At 43.5% G+C, this 19,395-nt stretch overlaps 1 protein-coding gene across 1 annotated transcript in view; it reads left to right on the forward strand.

The window, feature by feature from the left end:
• The window catches only part of OTOG (otogelin), a 186,185-nt gene that overhangs the window by 86,647 nt on the left and 80,143 nt on the right, over positions 1-19,395 (forward strand). The window contains exons 28-31 of the mRNA XM_084850807.1: positions 1,333-1,449; positions 6,499-6,655; positions 8,650-8,676; positions 11,471-11,638. Of these exons, the coding sequence (XP_084706933.1) occupies positions 1,333-1,449; positions 6,499-6,655; positions 8,650-8,676; positions 11,471-11,638 (469 nt within the window). The remainder of the gene's footprint in view (positions 1-1,332; positions 1,450-6,498; positions 6,656-8,649; positions 8,677-11,470; positions 11,639-19,395) is intronic.

The following is a 19,395-nucleotide window of genomic DNA, read 5'->3' on the forward strand; positions in this document are numbered from 1 at the left end:
TTTTAAAGAACTATTATTCTGAAAGGACTACATGGTCTGTAGTATTGTGTTTTGTAATTTTTTTTTTACCCATTTAAAACCTCATGTAGCCCTTGGGTTTTATCATAATTTGGGACATCTTTAAAAGCATTGTGATGCTTAAGTTGGATTTTTAAACCATCAACAGCCTATCTTTTGCAAACATAGGGTGAAATCCAGTGGGGTGCTTATGCCCCTGCTGATTCTGTTGTGCAAGTGCTGGGTCCCACTGATTTCACTGCATAAGCGGGACCTACTGTTTGTGCAACAGAGGTTTAGTACTTCCCAGAAAAATCTCTGAAATGAGCAGAAACTCGTTTCTTGATTGGGACAGGTTGGCGGAGCTCCCTTATGCGAGCTCCGCCAACCTGCCCTGCTCCATAAATGAGTGTTTTTGCTCATTTCCAGTTGCTCCAGAAGTCTAAATCTTTGTTCCGTAAGTGGTGGGTGCTGCTTGTGGACAATAATTGGCGGGGTGTATGAGAACTGGTGGAGGCATAAGCACCCTGTTGGATTCTGCCCAAAGAGCTGCTATATACTAGTGCCAGCACCTGGAAAGGGTGGGAGGGACGAATGAGAAGAGCACCATGACTGAAAACCATCGACCTTTATATGAAAAGCTGAAGAGTGAGAACATCAGAGAATCCCATGTCCAGTACAGCTGAAAATGTGGGTTTTGTTTTGTTTTGTGTTTTGCTTGACTTCACATCCCAACTCTAGCCCAACACATTACATTTGCTTGAACAAGAGGTATGGACAGTGTGCAGATGCCCTTCTCACTTTGGGAGCATGTTAGGAAATATTCTTCACATCTTACAGAAAATCAAGCACGATCCATTTTTCTGTGGTTATAGCTGCCCATGCATGGGAGGATTAGTATGGAGTTCAGTAGAGCCCTGTGACACTCATGCACTATAATGCAAAATGCCATTACTAGGAATGGGAGGCTCATGCTTGTGGGTTAAACAACCCAAAATAACCAACTATTTGTTCTTAGGTTAACTTTGGCTTGTTTAACTCACAAACAACCCCCAGAGTCCAGATTTGCATGTCACGCATCAACCACCTCAGGCTGATCGAAGGTTGCTTACACAAAGCAGAAGCAGCTCGTGCGTGGCTCACAACCCAATAAATTGTGAGTTAATTAATTAACTCATGATTTTCCACCATGACATGTAAACCAGGCTGCTGTCTTCATCCGTCTTCACCTCTGACCTAGTGCAAAGTATACCTCTTGGTTATTTTAAGAGTTAGAAAACAATACAAGCTATAAGGAAAATTTCTTCTGGTTTATGATTTTGCTTTTGGATTCAGTGTGTTGACAGCTCTGACATTCGGCACCCATGCATTTTAAATCCACTCAGAGAACCATTTGCCAAGAAAGAATGTGGAGTACTATTAAGTGAAATATTTGAGTCTTGCCATCCAGTGGTGAGTAGTAATAAACAATAACCATGTTGAGCTTCTTGTATATGAAAAGAATCTGTCAAAAGCTTATTGTATTATTTTCTAATAACTCCTGATTCCAAAGATTCCTTACCAGGTTATTTCAGTGGTTTTTGAGTTTATCACATATTAGAATAACACAGAACTCTGATGTTGCATTTGTATTTACAATTTGATCCTAAAATATATTGATTAGCAAAGAAACATTTAGGAACTGCATAGACTGTGGTGCCTGGATCAGATACTCATTGGGTTCCAGTGATCTCCTGCAAGATTGCACAAGGCTGCTGGTAAGCTTTGCTATCCATCTGAAATTGTGTAGACACTGGTTGTATGAATTGCCACCTCCACAGGTGAGGTGAATTTGTGGTGATTTGTGCCATTGAATGAGAGCTGCTACAATCACACAAATTGTGGCATCATGTACTAACACGAAGGTATCGGTTCATACAGAACGTGTTTTCACATGATCTGGCTGGCTTGCAAGCCTCCTGGCAACCCCACATACTACGAGGGGTGATCTCATGATGCCCAAGGCGTATTTGAAGGAGGCCACACAGTTGTCACCTGACTGTGCTGGGTTTTTTTGTTTTTTTAAATATATTTTTATTTATTTTATCTTTATAAATGAAATATACAATACCAAACATACCAACAACCTGATCAATACTAGAATTTCCCAACAATACAATATTTTGATGAGGACACCATAATAACAAAAAGAGAAGGAAAAAGAAAGAAAAAAAAGGCAAAAAGGCAAAAGGAGGAGGAAAGGAGGTGAAGAAAAAGGAAGAAGATTCTTTCCCCTTCCCCCCTCCTCTCCCTCCCCCTTAAAGAATTAAATTTAAACTCCAAAAAACCTCAGCCTCTGATGCCATTCTGTTTTACAAACTATATCTATAACCTTAAAAATCTTACAGTTAAATAAACAACCTTACATTTCAATATCATATCATCAATCTTATATCCAAGGAACAGGTCTACAGTTCATTCCCAGTAGCCTAGATTACTACTACTAGTACTACTACTTAAAAAAAAAAAAAGGAATATAGTGTTATATAATAATAAAACTTAAAATAAACCTTCAACAGTCAGTAATATATTTTATATTTTCTACTCGATTTATAAGTACACATTGTACCCCCAAACAATTAATTTAAATACAGCATACCATATCTATTTTGAAATAAAAAATATAAAGAAAAGCAAGAAAAAACAAAAGATGAAAGAGAATAAATGAATATATACATAATCATTTATCTTCTGACCTAGCCTGGATCATGTAGACTAAACACCAACAGTTAACAAAGCTTGTTTAAAGATTCCAGTTCATGGTGTTGTAATGGGAATCACACACATTTTTATGTTCAACCACGCCTCTGCCATTTCATGATTTATAAACTTCTTCATCTGACCTTTGGACATGATACAAAGTGTAGCAGGATATTTTAAGTAATACTGTAAGTTCATTTGTTTTGCCATATTTTTTGCTAAGATAAATTGCCTTCTTTTACTCGCCACCTCTTTGATGTAATCTGGAAATAACATAACTTTATATTGTTCCAGGAAAGGCTTCCACCTCTCTTGCCAAATGCAGGATATAATTCTTTGTGGAGACTTTTGCAAATTGGGCTATGATGGTGTAGTCAGTCCCTTTTGCATTTGGCACACAAAATGCCTGCTCAGTATCAAGTAAATAAACAGATGGGATAGGGAGTATCTCTTGCAAAAGTTTATCCACAAAAATAGGCAATTTTACATCATTAGACAGATTTTTAATCCCAATAATATGTACATTGGATCTTCTCGTGAAGGCCTCCAGTTGAGAAATTCTGTCAGAGGTATTTTTAAAACAAATTTGTGTCGTAGTTTCATTCCCCGCCACTCGGTCTTCTAGCTTGTTGATTCTTGTCTCCATTTTTTGCCACGACGCATTAATTAAATCAATGGCTCCTTGCAAGGCAGTGATGGAAGTTTGGATTAAATCCAGCCTTCTGGCTTGCTCCGTAAATTGTGAAGATAAAGTCTTTATCAGAGTAACTAATTCCCCTGTATCTTCTGTTTTCAAAACTTTTGACACAGGAAGTACGGGGGGAGTTGGCAGTGAAGCCATCCCCTTTCTTCTCCTCGGTGCAGTCATGTTTCTCTCAAACAGATCTTACAAGTCCTCAGATGTTCTCAGATGTTGTTAATATTCCTTAAATCATCCCACAGGAGTTGTTGATATTTCTTGAAGCATATATTATTATGGAACACGTCAGCCCTGTTTTCTCCTATGAAATAGGAGTCTTGTCACAGCTTTTTGCATTGGTAAAGCTCTGGGGAGATAATCCTGGAATCCAGCCCTTCCACTATCTCGGGAGGGGTACTTTTCTCCAAGATGTTGTCCAGAGTCTTCCTTTGTTGTTGTTCAGTCGTTAAGTCATGTCCGACTATTCGTGACCCCATGGACCATAGCATACCAGGCCTTCCTGTCTTCCGCTCTCTCCTGGAGCGTGCCTTGATTCTGCCTTGCTCCCCCTTTAATTCCAGGGGGAGATGAAAAGGTTTTTCAACCTTTTAAAAAGCTGTTTGAGAAAGCTCCCATGGGAGAACCCATGGGAAGCTCCCAGAGTGACATCGGTTCCAACCGGAAGTCGACTGTGCTGGTTTTTTGACCCAACCAGCATATGGCCCTAGTGCACCTGGGTACTACTGTGGGTGTTACCATCATTGCCTTATATTTTTTTGAAGTGGAAGGGGTTGGTGTACTCCACATGGAATGATCTGTATCATGTATCATGGAATGATCTGTGCCTGTAGTGATCAGCTACAGTAGAATTAGCACTAATACAGAACATAATGCAGTGGTGTAGCATAGTTGACACTTAGTGCACTGCTGGTGCCAAGATTTAAAATATTACCAAGTCTTGACACAGGAAAGAGAAAGTTAAATGTTTTAGGGGCAAATCCTATTGCGATAGCCGGCAGCCTCCGAAGTCAGAGGCTGCTGAGTATCCAATGCAGGGCAGCTGGATCATGGAGACGATCCTCACCTCCATGCTGCGGCCACCCTGCATTTTTGGCTAGATGGCCAATTTCAGCTGCGGTTTCAGAGAGGGAGAGGGAAGGAGGCCTCATGCTGCATAGGCAGCTGTGTAAAGCAGCTTCCACGGTCACCTCTCCTCCCCAGGACCACCCCCTTTTCACTGTCTCTGTGCTCTTATTTCCGAGCACGGAGAAGTAGCTGGCGCGGAGGGAACTACACCAGCTATGAGGGGTGGGGAGTGCAGTTTCTGGGAACAGAGTTGGGAGCCCTGGCTCCAACCTCAGTTCCCAGAAATCAAAAAGTCCCATGGTCCTCTAGACAGTGTCTAGTAGCCATAGGATTGCTCCCTCCATTGTTAATTCTGTACCATTTTAACTACCACCAAATGTTGCATATAAATGTTAGAATGTCAATAAACATTTATTTTCTTGTCAATATAGATATATTATTTATTGTCTTGTTAATATAGAAGTGTTAATTTCTCACTAATACTTTACCACATAAAAAAATTAAAAGATACCGAACAACAGAGCATTCATGAGTATTAAAGGACATAGGCTAAGATCCTAATTAGGCATACATGAACAGAAGGAGCCTTTCGATTCATGGATGGGACTGAGATCCAGTAGGGATGTACAAAAGTGACTTACCTTTCGCGGATTATGTTGATGGTGGGGGGGGAGGCATTCCATCCCTCCCCCCGGAATCCTGGATGGAGGGGAGGCAATCCGTTCCTCCCCCCGGAATCCTCGATGGCCGGCTGTGCTCCGCGGCAGCTCTGCGGAGCAGCCGGCCAAGCCCAGCCCAGCCCAGAGCCGTCCGCAGCCGGATTTCCGGCTGCGGAGGGCTCTGAGGAAAGAAAAGAAAAAAAAAAACGCATATGCAAATGGCGGCGGCTATGGCCGCCACCATTTGCGTTCCTTATTTTGGGCCGTCTTAGTCTACGTAAATATTTACATAGACTATGATGGCGAAAATAAAGGGGAACGCAACTAGCGTAGCGGGCGCGATTTGCGTCCCTTTTTGATTCACTGTTTTAGCCTACGTAAATCTTTACATAGGCTAAAACGGCGAATCAAAAAGGGACGCAAATAGCGCCCACTACGCTATTTGCGTTCCCCTTTATTTTCGCCGACATAGTCTACGTAAATATTTACGTAGACTAAGACGGCCAAAAATAAGGAACGCATTTGCGTAGGCGGTTTTGTTTTGTTTTTTAAACCCACCCAGCCATGATAGGCTACGTAAAGATTTACGTAGCCTATCATGTTGTGTTTTTGGTTTTTGAAAACCCAGCCATGATAGGCTACATAAATCTTTACGTAGCCTATCACAACTTTTTTTTTTTTAACAAGAGTGGAAATGGTGGCGGCGGCAGCCGGTCGGAAGACCAGCCGCTGCAGCCGCCGCCGCCGCAGCCGCCGCCCGGAAGATCCGCCCCAGGTAAGTCTCGTCCCATGGGGGATCCGCAGGGGGGGCGGGCTGTTCCGCCACGGAGTTCAGGGGGCTGAATGCACTGGCATTCGGCCTCACTGAGATCCGTGGCGGAATTCTCTGACATCCCTAAGATCCAGTGGAGGATCCCATTAGTGGAAGGGGGATTAAATTTTTGCTAATTTCTCCTTCCCACTACAGCTCCACTCCTCTTCCAGAGGGTCTCACAGCCCTCTGGATCAGATTTTCAGGGGCACAAGAGGTTGCAGGGGGAGGGGGAATTATTGAAAGTTGCCTGCCCCCTTCTGCTGGTGGGAGCATCTGTGAGCAGAACTCCACTCAGGGGTTGTTCCTGTCACAGCAACAAACTCAGGGTCCTGGCCATAGGGCTGAACTTGAATAATACAATAAATAATAAATGCTGCAAGTCATGGCTTACTAGAATGACATATACAATTGAGCCAAAATATTCTGAATCTTGGTCTTTAAGTAATACTGGGCCTATATTGAAAACACAGTTGGCAGTGTTTGCATAGGTGATGATATATTTCAGTAATATTTATCTTCTTCAGGTTGATGTCACCTGGTTTTATTCAAACTGTTTGGCAGACACATGTGGTTGTAACCAGGGAGGGGATTGTGAGTGTTTCTGTACAAGTGTTTCAGCCTACACACATCAATGTTGTCAACAAGGAGTTACAGTAGACTGGAGATCCCCTAGATTGTGTCGTAAGTATGATAATTAGAGTAAGAGTTAGAGCATTCTGCTAGCCCATACCTTTAGTCTAATCTTTAATAAAACAAAATATTGTTTAAAAAATGTTTGCATGTTGATTTAGGCTGGTACAATTTGCTTCTGCAACCAGATAGTTACTATAATGCATGCACAGCTACCCAGCCAGTGAGAAAATCTAAGCATGTGGGAGGGTAATAGTCTCTTTTTCATGTTTAAAGAATCAGCTAAAACTGGTGAGAGGTAAATGGTCATTCTCCCTGCATAATGTTGCAGTGAGCAGAGGCTGGTGTGATACTTTAGTGAGCTGCAGTGACCACAAATATTCAGTTGTGTAACAGATGTCAAATGTAGCTCAGAAGTATCAGTCATGGCAACTCTTCCTTTATTTCTTCTGCAACAGGAAATGGGAAGTGCTATCCTGTTCTGTATAGCAGTTGCTCTGTACTATTCTTACTCCAGAGCCAGTCTTTCAGTACTAGGAATGTATGTCATCATAGCCTATCTTTGTTTCCATACCCAGTAGCGGCAGGATGAGTTCATTATTCAGAAGCTCACTCCTTCTGCTGTCTTGTTTTGGAATCTACAAACCAACCAATCCCTGCTGTTATCCCTGTTAAATGATCCAAACTGCCGGCAGTGAGAGCCAAGCTTAGCTGGACAAGGAAGAAACCTTGTTCTCAAACAACGCTTTCAACTTGTAGTGCCAAAATTTCCTGCTCCTTTCCACTTTAAGCAGAAGCCCTAGAACAAGGAGTTTGAGAGATCCAAATTGCTTTACATGCGTCCAGAGTAAATTTCAGAGCAGGGAGTCAAGCATGTACCCTCCAGGAAATTGCAAAAGCTGTTGTATGCACATCAAGTAGTCATTCATCCCCCTGTGGGAGAGATGTGCAACTCTCAACATATCCCCAGATATATGCAAAGACTGCCTTGGTGCTTCTGCACAGCATGCAAAGCTGCCCTCTGTTTGCTGATTGGAAAAAAACACAAACCTTTTGCCTGGCATCCAGCAACGGTTTCCTGGACAATTAATAGTAGAAAGTTGCATGTTGGTTGCAACTCATACACCAGTCACTGACAATCACAGTTTAACACCTCCATAGGTAATCTTATTCTTGCTTGGGTGTGCAGTATTTATAGCTGACTTTGAACTATTAGATCTAACTTTTGGGGTTTATATGTTATATGAGGCACACAACATAGGATTGCATATCCATTTATTTAAGCATAACTAAGGCTAACTTTCATTTATCTCCAGGAATCTGATGTCAGTGCCAAAGATGATCCCTGTAATATGAGGAAATAATAAAAAGAGGGTGCTTTTTCTGTAACCACTAAGTAATCACAATCAGCTACCAAGTATCTCCTATTAGGAGGAGGGACTTCCAGGCCAGAGAGAATTACTTTGAAGTAAATTTTAATTCAAGGACTACACTTTTTAGAAATAAAACACTGCAACTTTTTTTCAAACAGCTTGCAGAAGTTTGATGGGTTTTTGAAATAAATAAATAAATAAATAAATAAACAAACAAACAAACAAACAAAGAATGTCTTGCACTCTTCTTTCTTTGTGATAGTCATTCATTTGGACAATTTATGTAGCTTTAAATTCAGATTATTATTCTGTTACAAACATGATTTTTGTACTTTGAAACTTCTGCTATTATTGTACATTATGGCAAGGGCAGCTAAGTTAATTTTTATCCACTAGAGGTCATAAAAGGATAACCATCTGCTTATTGCTGATGATACTTCATTCCTTATCAGATACATTAGTCAGCAATATGAGATTTGTGAATGAACAACAACAAAAAATAACCAATGAACAAAACTTCTAAATTCATTTTTGCCAGTTTTAATTTCGCTTCCCACTTTGAATGAAAATGAGCTGTGCTGGTGTAAATAGGCATATATGTATAGGAAGCATGATAGCCGCTTGTTGCATTCCAAATGACTATTGCTAACTGTTTACTCTTCTTTCCTTTAGCTTATGATTGTGAATATATCAATAAAGGTAAGCAGTTAATGGGGAACTTAAGAATAAAACAACAAAGTGTTTTCTTTCTGGCCACCTGTAAGACAGTTACATCTTTGTGCCTGGTTTTATTGAAGCAGCATACATTATTGTTTAAACATACAGGTATGATTCTCATAAGCTTCTGGTTAGCATAGTATTGAAATGACATAACTGCTTTCTAAGAATTTGCTGGGCAGTCTGATCCACAGAATTATTCTGTACATCTCAGATGTACAAGTTACACTGCTGTACTCTCCATCTACTAGCTCCACAATCTGAACAGTATTTTAGGCAAGGGTGGCAAGGCAAGATGAGTGTTAAGGTAAGGAAAGAATGGAGCTGGGATTATCATCCTGGCTCCTCTTGTGCTTCTTTTCTTCTGCTGGTACCTGCTTCAGCACCTGAGAATGTTGTGTGAGAATAGAGAGCAGCACGATCACAGGGGTGGGAGTTCATGATTTGCCACAAGTGCATTATTTCCGATATGGTCATGAGACAAACAACTATCACCAAGACCAGCATTTGCCACCTTTTTGGCTCTGTTGGTATTTACCTGTTATTTACTACCAGCTTTTGCAACCATATTTAATACCTTCTTGTACTACTGCATCATGATACAATATCTCAGAACCACCAATTACTAGATGCATTTTCTGCACAAAAATGTTAAAATGTGTAATTGACAGTGATATGCTCTTGTATCCGTCTTTTTCTGAAGGTCCTCAGGAGGGAGCTAGTTTGCAAGCTATAATAATTGGTAATTGAATTCCCCAGATATTCATTAACATTCAAATCCATTGTTGCTATGAAAAATTGACAAAGCTTTCTTTATATTGCCACTTTCAGTTTGTCATTTTGTTGTTCAGTAAAAACTGTATGACTATCTCCTAGACAAAACAAGAAATCGTCTCGAAACTGTTCATGTTTGGCATATTCCTTTATTTATCTATACATTTATTTTAGTTTTCTATGTAGTTATAGGAGTGAATAACAATATTAAAAGCTCAAGGCAATAGGAAAATCTAAAACTGGGTTTATATTGTTATAGCTTTCAATTCCTTTAAGACTTTTTTGTCTTTTCCTCAGATGATTTAGGAATAATTCTAGACACGTAATGCTGCCATAAAATTGTTGTGAGGGAAAGGGTCTAGGGTCCCATTCTACTGTGTCCTGGACAGGATGGGTGTTAAGCACCAGCTCCTCTTCTTTCCTCTGAAGGAGAGGAAATGCTTACCACATGACAACCTGGCATCCACTTGTCTTCATCCTTCCTACAAAAGTGTGGCATAATTCAGAAAACGTAGTCATTCTTTAGTTTTCATTAAGTTAGTATCAACATTGATTGAATATACTGGATAGGATCCAGCAATTCCCTTCTTCCAACAGAAAGAGTCCTTCATCCTTGGAGGAAGACATCTTCCATTTGGATCCAACCCATTATGTACTGATACATTTTGTTTCTATTAGTGATTTCCAATTACATTCTGGTTTGTAACCTATAGTTATGCTAGTCTTTCTACATATTCTTATGAATAAGTTTTATTCTTTAAGATTTACTGTATAATGTGATTGTAGTTACTCAATGCCCCTCTTTTTTGTTATGGAGATCTTTTCTTCATCAACCCATTTATTTATCAACCCACACAGCTCATTTATGCTGATAGTTTAATTACTAAACATTTAGTGTTTATTAACATTCCATGACATCATGGCAGATTAGCCAATAGCTTGAAGGACCTGATTTCAAAAAAGAAGTCAGGTTATCTGTCAGTTCTGACCTCTAGGCATCTCTTGATATCATATCAGCTCACCCAGTGGCTAACTATAGAAGTCTTCCAAGACTACAGCCTTCATTTACCTCAGGTTTGGCCCCTCTTTTTGAGCACTTTGGTAATTCAGCTGTTTTCAGAAAATATAGGTACACTACATTTTAATTTGATGCCTATTCCAATTTTACTTTACATTCTCAAAAGTATCTACATTATGGATTTGTTGCTATGGTATATGAATGGGAATCTGAAATCTGTTCAAGGGTTGAAAGAAGGGATTAACCTCAGAAGGTGCATATTCTTTGAAGTAAATTATCTCTCCTTCCACAGTCCTTTTTAACTGTGAGCAGATTTCTTCATCATACTTTAAAAGATCCTAGGGGAAAACTAGTCTCAGACAAAATGCCTCTGAGGATGCGTGTCCTCCAAGCCAATTCTCCTCCCCTTTTGGTCTAAGCTACAGGGAAACAAACAGCAGGGTGGTGATTTCCCATCATTCTAACCTCCTGTTCCCAGCAGGCCAAGAGCTTGTGCCTACATAGTGCTTACTTGTTTACTACTATCAACATTCAGAGGCAGCATTAAGGCTCGTGCACAGCTTGGCCCATGCTGCTTTTGAGGAGTAGACAAGAAATCTTTTCAAAACTCCAAGGTTTTCTTAGTTACTTTGGTGGCCCTTTCCATCTGCAGGTCACACTCCTGCCCTCTTAACTACCCACTTTAATAATAGGGTGAATGATGATTCGTAGCTTTTGCTGTTTGGGAATTAATATAGGGAAGAACTCTGATTACCTTTCACTTTACAGATGAGGATAAGTTTCAAACAAATAATTTCTGAAATTAAGCTTGCAAAATTTCCATAGCTCAAATGAGTGGCTTTTCTGTGAATTGTAGTTTTGATTCTGAAGAATATCAGTTGATGGTTGTGTTTTCTTTGCCACTATACGAGTGACCAATGAACATATAACATACAAGAATTTGTTGCACTCAACAGGAAATGTAACCTTGTCTTCTCTTGACAGTTCTGGGAAAGGGTCCCTACAAGCTGATCAGCTACTTGGACAGAGAAATTGCGATTGCAGCCAAACTGCTGGATGGTTCTGTTTTTCCAGCAAGAGGAGATGGTTTTGCCCCTGGGGATGCAGTGAACTTTATGCTGACACCAGGACTGTATAAGCAGAAAGCTCATGGTAAATTCGCTGTCACTGTAAAATATCTAGAAACTTAGTAAAGGCAATGCTCAAATCAGATGCTGTTTGCCTCTACGTACCAGATGCTGGGCATAAACAATGGAAGAAGGATATTATTTGCATTCCCTACTTGTGAGCATTCAGAGACATCTAGTGGGCTATCGTTGGTGATAAAATGCTAGATTAAATGGATCTTGTTCTCATCCAGCAAGGCAATTCTTACATTCTCATATGCTGACTGGCTTCTTCCTGCATCAGAACATAGACAGTTTTGTAGAATGAGCATTAAGCCTTCCTCTGCAGCTTTCAATACGTTCTCAACAAAAAGGCTGTCTGCCAAGGTCTCCACTCAGTGAGTGGGTTTTTACAAGGTGATTGTTGATTTATAAATTGTCTGAGGTAAAAAAAGCATGGCAGGAAATCTGGAAGTAGGCAGCAGTTGGTCAGCTATAGAATCAGTAAGGCACAAATGATTAGGTCAACTGAGTTCACATTATAGCTGGTTGACAGGTAGTGAGATTCTGGTTAAGTGAGAAGCCACAAATGTAAAGAAGTTTTTAGAATGACTTCCCACATCACTTTTCATTATCTGTGATTTTAAAACATGCATAGAGCATGTATAGATGAGCAGCCAGATAACTGAAAACCTGTGAGTCTTTGTAATGTGAGAATGAAATGAGAGATGATTCTGGAATGCACACTTGGCCAAGCTTCTTGGAGTTGCTCAGTCAAATATATGATTCAGTCTTGTTTGACTATTTGCACATTATAAAGATATGTGCCTGCCTTCAGCCCTATTTCCCTGAATAATTTTAAAAATACACACAAAAAAGTAATGTGGAAAGGGTGAGTGATAGTTTAAAAGTATGTTTAGTATCCAAAGTATGAAGCCATCCTTGAAATATAAGAAATACAGAAACTGCCAGTAGATCAATGGTATGCTAATAAAGGAAAGAGGAAGAAAGTGTATTGCTGAAAAATATTTCTCAGAAAAAATATACAGGCTGATCATGTTAATTTCAGTATATGATAAAAGAGTATCACCTTATTATTCTCCAGAGGCTCACATTATTCTTCAGAGGGCATTCCTTCACTTCAGGATGGCGCTTCATTCTGGAGTACATAGGCAGGGCCAAACTGTTGCTTCTTTCAACAGGGAGTCACCTAGACCTCCCAGACTGGCTCTGCCAAGTGAGCTGCAAGGTCAGGTGAGTTGGTGCTCCTAAGAAGCCCCGCTCCTGTTGCTAGTTGGCTTCGTCTGTCTGTCTGTCTGTCTGTCTGTCTGTCTGTCTCTCTGTCTGTCTGTCTATCTATCTATCCATCCATCCATCCATCCATCCATCCTCACTCTTTTTCCTCTATATTTATCGCCCCCCCCCTCTGAATCTTGGCAGGGACTGGGAATTATTTCACCTAGAATTCCACGAAGGGGGTTGAATGCCAGACGTCCCCCACCCCCATGGGTGGGCAGGCTGACCACAGCTGCTAGACTGTGCTTACTGGGGCTAGAAAGGTTCTTCCCCACCTGGCGCTTTCCCCACAGGCACTGGACAGGCAGCTTTGTTGGCAACTGGCAAGAGCTAGCCGAGTTGCATCTCTGCTCCAATCTCCCTACTGTTACCATAGGGTAGGGAGCAGACACAGCACCACTGATCTTGGCTGCTGGCCAATTCCCACCAAAGTTGTCAGGAAAGAAAGGCCTATAATGGCAGACAAGCCCAGGGAGGCCCAGATGGCCTCAGAGGCAGGCTGTTCAACAAGAGAAGCAGCCACAGATCAGGGGACAGCCACAGCGCCTCAGAAAGATTGGTGCATGGGCCCTGAGATGAGTCTTCACCCCCACATCACCACCTATACCAGATTTATCAGGTGAAGGGGCAATTTTGCTCTTTACCTGATGGGCTCAGGACCTGGTAACCCAGAGGGTGGCCATGGCAATACCCAAAAGAGGGAAGGAGGGGACCTCCTAATCTCAATTTTTTCCAACTCTAAAGAAAAAGAAGGGGGAAAGGAACAAAGCCCATAGATCAAGAGACAGGCCTACTCGCAAGCAGAAGAAAGCTCATAGACCCAGGTCTAGATCTTCTTCCACATCCTCCTCATGCTCCAGGACTCCAGAGGGATCCATCTCCTCAGGGCCCCTCCCTGGAAACTTGGGCCTTTCCCCATCAACTTGTTCTTCCAAGTCCAACAGGGGAGGGGGGAGAGTCCCCTGAGCTCTCCAATGCTTTTGGCAAGACAAAGGGAAAGAGAGCCAAAGGAGTTTCATTAGGCCTAGATGCCCATTTGGATCCTAGTGATAAGGAGCAGGGGGTGCTTTCTGAGGAGCAAATAGAAACAGAAGCCTCTCAGGCCAGGCTCTTCTCACCAGATGGCTTCCCTGCGCTTCTGGCTAAAACTTACCGCAGACTCCAGTTGTCAGAGGAGGCCCCCAATCCACAAGATTCATCAGGCAGTTTAGGTCAAAAAAGGGGACAGGTTTCCCCCCCAAACCTGTCAAACCCATGGCTATTCCTTTACCAGAATCTTTTGAGGAAATCTGGAAAGCAGAATGGGCTAACTCACAAGAGCTGTGCACAAGCTAGCCAAAAAGCTGTATTCACTATCTAGTGAGGCCCACTAGAGCCACTACTTAAAAGTGCCCATTGGGGATGCAGTGGTGGCAGCCCTCGACCCTGACTGCTGTCATCCCAGCAGACAGGGCCCCAAAGGATCCATGTGACAAATGTGTGGGAGCCGCGCTTTGCAAGGATTTCGAAGCATCCACGGCTGCATTCCATGCCTCTGCCACTAATTCCTTCTTTTCTAGAGCAGTCTTCCTTTGGGCAGAGGACTTGGCAGGAGTAGACACTGCCCCCAAGCCTCTTAAGGATGGGCTAAAGAAGATAACCTTCACGGCTGCTCTCTTGGAAGATTCCTCCTTGGACATTCTGGGCTTTGGTGTCTATCACAGTGGCCAGGAGAAATATTTGGCTGTGTCGCTGGGCTGTGGTTCCTGGTTCACAGTCCCAACTGGCTAATACTTCTTTCAGGGGTGCCAAGCTGTTTGGGAACTCCTTGGATGCTATACTGGTGGAGACAAAGCTCTTCCAATGGCAAAAAAAGAAGAACACACGTTGAGGCAGCAGTTCTCCTTTTGCCTCAATAAGAACAGAAACCGCCCTTCAGGAGGGTTCAAACCTAGGTGGAATCAGTTTTCCAAGCTGCCAGGGAAAAGCTCCAATCACACATCTCCTTATTCCTCCACCTCAGACACCAAGGATGGGAAGAGAGATCAATCCACCTGATGCTATGGGCACTCCCTCCCCAACATTAGATTGGGGGTCACCTAATGCATTATTTGGAAAGATGGCTGTTAGTTACCTCAGACCTCTGGGTAAGAGAGACTGTTTCCAAGGGATGGGCCCTGGAACTGGCTTCCACACCCAGAGACAAATTTATAGCCTCTCCAAGACCCCAGGAATCCAGAGAAACAGTGGATGTTCTTGGAAGCCATAGATCACCTGCTAAACATCAGAGCAATAGAATTAGTAACAAGGACAGACACCCACTCTGGTGTCTATTCAATCTTTCTTCTGCCCCCAAAATGGGAGCTTTCAGGCTATACTGGGGCTGGATCTACACTTACCACCTTTTTTCGCTTCCAGTGAGGCTTCACCGCCTGCCTTTCATACTTCGCAGTACCCGCCTCGAATTGGAACCAGAATTTCCCACTTCCATGCTCCTGCTTTCAATACCCTAAGATCCCGGTATTTCCCCTTAATGTGCTTTGATTTTCCGCCTTCGCTACCATATCCGGTCGTAGTCCCCTCCCCCTCCTGTCCATATACGGCGGTGTTTGTATTTCCCTCCTGTCCAGTCACAGCTCTTGACGGCCCCATGTCTTCTTCTGGCTACTGATCGCATAGCTTCCTCAGCAGCCCCTGTTTCCTCAGCAACAAGCAAAGGGCTGGATGCGTGCGCGCTTGTCTGATCTCGGAAGCTAAGCGAGGTTGGCCCCGGTCAGTAGTTGGATGGGCGACCGCCTGAGAATCAGGCTTCCTGCACTGAGCAGGGGGTTATTCTATCCCTTCAAATGAGATTAAGTTTTACCCCCTCCTATCCGCTGCTCCGGATGTTTTTTTTAAAATTAAGACGTTATCCTCGCAGAATCGGGGCTTCTCCGCGATGTTTTTTTTTCTAATTCAGGCATGATCTTCGAATAAGAAGCTTCACAACTTCGAATCTTCGAAGATCATGCCTGAATTAGAAAAAAAAAAACATTGTGGAGAAGCCCCGATTCTGCGAGGATAACACCTTAATTTTAAAAAAACATTGGGAGCGGGGGATAGGAGGGTAAAACTTAGTCTCATTTGAAGGGATAGAACAACCCCCTGCTAAGTGCAGGAAGCCAGATTCCCAGGCGGTCGCCCATCCAACTACTGACCGGGGCTGACCCTGCTTAGCATCCGAGATCAGACAAGCGCACACAGGAAAACAGCAGGAAAGCAGCACAGCACTCGAGTGTGAACTGAGCTCGCGCATTCGATGAAGCACTGCAATGAGGAAAATGGGTGAGTGTGAATAATCACATTTTAATGTGAGAGCGTTTAACCCGACGGTACACCAAATTCATTGTGATGGTGGGCACAATGTAGATCGGCCCTGAATCTCAAATGGCTCAACAAACAGGTATCCAAAACACATTTCAAAATGGAGACCCTGAGATCCATAGTGAAGGCAATGTCCAAGACGGCATTCCTGGCATCCATAGACCTTTCGGAGCCTATCTCCATGTTCCCATCAGGAGATCCCACTACTGTTACCTGCATTTCTGTTATGACCACAGACATTTCCAGTACTGAGCATTTCCATTCAGTCTCTTCTGAACATCCAGGGTGTTCACCAAGATTCTGGTGGCTCTGGTGGCACACCTATGGCTACAAGGCATACTACTACACCTGTATCTCGACAACATCTTGATATGGTTGCCATCCCACCAGAAGAGCCTTCAGGACATTCAAACCATGCTGTTTTGTCTTCAAGCCTATAGGTTTGCAGTGAATATGGAAAAAAGCCATCTGATTCCAACTCAACAGATCACCCATCTGGGAGTAATTCTGGATACAGTGGAATTCAGAATGTATCTCATAGAAGAGCATCGCTCAGGAGTCAGCACCCTACTTTCCAAGTTTCTGGCATCCAAGCAGATGGATCTCATGCAACTGGCCCACCTCCTGGGTATCTTGGTGTCCTGTCAGGACCTCATTCAATGAACATGTTTTCACTAGGGATGGCGGAAAATTCCGCCATGGATTTCAGTGCCACGGAACGGCCTCCCACCCCCCGCGGAATCCCTCCCGGGATGAAGCTTACCTGGGGCGGATGTTCCGGCAGCGGCGGCTCCGGCGGCGGCAACTGGTCTCTCGGCTGGCTGCTGTGGACTCAAATGGCGGCTGCTGTAGCGGCCACCATTTGCGTCCGGCCAGGCTGCCGTGATAGGCTACGTAAGTATTTATGTAGCCTATCATGGCAAAGGCAGCCATGCAAATGGAGGCCACCATGCCATTTGCGTAGCTGCCTTTGCCATGATAGGCTATGTAAATACTTACATAGCCTATCACGGCAAGCTAAAAACACACAACAGCGTACGCAAATGGCGGCTACAGCGGCCACCATTTGCGTTCCCTTTTTTTCACTGGTTTAGCCTACGTAAATATTTACGTAAGCTATTACGGTGAAAAAAAGGGGAACGCAAATAGCGTAGTGGGCGTTATTTGCGTTCCCCTTTTTTTCACCGTAATAGCTTATGTAAATATTTATGTAGGCTAAAACAGCGAAAAAAAGGGAACGCAAATGGCGGCTGCCGTAGCCACCGGCATTTGCGTACGCTGTTTTTTTTTTTTTCCAGAAGGCTGCCCAGCGGCCGGATGTCCGGCTGCGGGCAGCCCAGGCCAGTGGCTCTGCGGAATCTGCACGGAGTGGAGCCGGCCGGATTAGGATTTCGGGGAGAGGTGTGGAGCGCCTCCCCCCCCACCATGAATCACACCGTCGAAAAGGTAAGTGGCTTTCGTACATCCCTAGTTTTCACACCAGGTCACTACAGCGCCTTCTCTTGCCCTTTCAAGAACAGATAGCACAGCAGGTGCATCTAAAGGTGAGAATTCCTGCCACCTTGAAATTGGAGATGTTATAGTGGACAAAGATCAGAAGACTGGAAGAGGGAAGCTCCCTAGAGTTGCTTGCCAGGACGACAATCACCACAGATGTCAGCCTGTTTGGTTGGGGTGCCCACCTAGGAGAATGGGTAGCCCATGGGACCTGGACAGTACAGGAGAAACATCACAGCATAAATTGGCTGGAGCTGAAAGCCATATTCCTGGGCCTCCAACCCTTTCGCTCTCTCGTCTTGAGTCATTATGTGATGGTCAGAACAGACAACACTACAGCCAAAGCATATATTGACTAACAGGGAGGATCACGTTCTGCATTCCTCCACAAGCTGGCCAAGGAATTGTTGACCTAGGCAGTTGTTCACACCCAGTCCATACTAGTGGAACACCTTTTGGGGGCAACCAACTTGACAGCAGACTGGCTGAGCCATCAAGTCCTCAGGGAATCTGAATGGGCCCTGAATCCCCAGGTGTTCCAGGAACCGATTCTACAGTTCGACTGACCCATCCTGGATCTCTTTGCCTCCCAGGAAAACACTCAAGTGCTCCAGTTCTCCTCAAGGTTCCCATGTCCAAGGGCTGCAGGAACAAATTCTCTAGAATAATGGATGCAGGAGCTCCTTTATGCATTACCACCAATCCTGCCCCTCCTTAGGGTCATTTGCAAGATCAAAGACTCAGTAGCACAGGTGATCTTAATCGCTCCACACTGGCCCAGATGACCATGGTTCCCAGACCTAGTCAACCAGTCAGTACAGCACCTGTGGCATCTTCCCCACAGGAGAGACCTACTTCTTCAAGGACCAATACGTCATCCTCATCCAGCAGTGTTCCAGTTGATGGCTTGGAAACTGAACGGCAGGGGTTAGCCAGTCTTGGTTACCCATCATGGGTTCTGAACACCTTATTGTCATCTAGACGGGACTCCATCAGTAGGGTCTATAATGCTACATGGAAGTCTTTTCTGAAGTGGTGCAAGGGAAAGAGAATCTCAGCTTCCCTGGGAGGAATTCAGGAGGTCCTGAGATTCCTTTAAGTGGGCTTAGATTTGGGACAGTACTAACACCACTAAATTACAAGCATCAGTACTGAGTAGTATTTTGGGGTGTGAGGGCCAGCTGGCCATTTCAGCCCAACCACATCTTTCTGAGGGGGGTTGCCCTCCTTAACCCCCACCCCCACCCCGGTTCATTGGTTCCCTGCCTGGAACTTTAACTGGGTGCTGACCACACTCATGGGACAACCCTTTGAACCTATGGCCACATGTTCCCTGAAATTGCTCTCACTTTTAATGGCCACCAGGAAAACTGTTTTGTCAGCCCGACAGGTCTCTGAGCTGGGGGCACTGTCAATAGACCCTCAACTGTGCATTTTCCATGATGATAAAGTGGTCTTATGTCCAGATCCTTGTTTTCTCCCTAAAGTGAATTCTTTTTTTCATAGGTCACAGGAGATTTCCTTGCCTTCCTTTGGTCCTAGCCCAACAACCCCAAGGAAAGGAGCTGGCATATTCTGAATGTGAGAAGGGCACTATGTCCTTGACAGGACATCAGCTCACAGGGGTTCATTAGCCCTTTTTGTTTCCTTTCAGTCTAAGAGACTGGG

The sequence above is a fragment of the Heloderma suspectum genome, chromosome 1, assembly GCF_057233095.1.
Source record: "Heloderma suspectum isolate Gila_16-S chromosome 1, 16-S_ref, whole genome shotgun sequence".
In the NCBI taxonomy this organism is placed as follows: Eukaryota; Metazoa; Chordata; class Lepidosauria; order Squamata; family Helodermatidae; genus Heloderma; species Heloderma suspectum.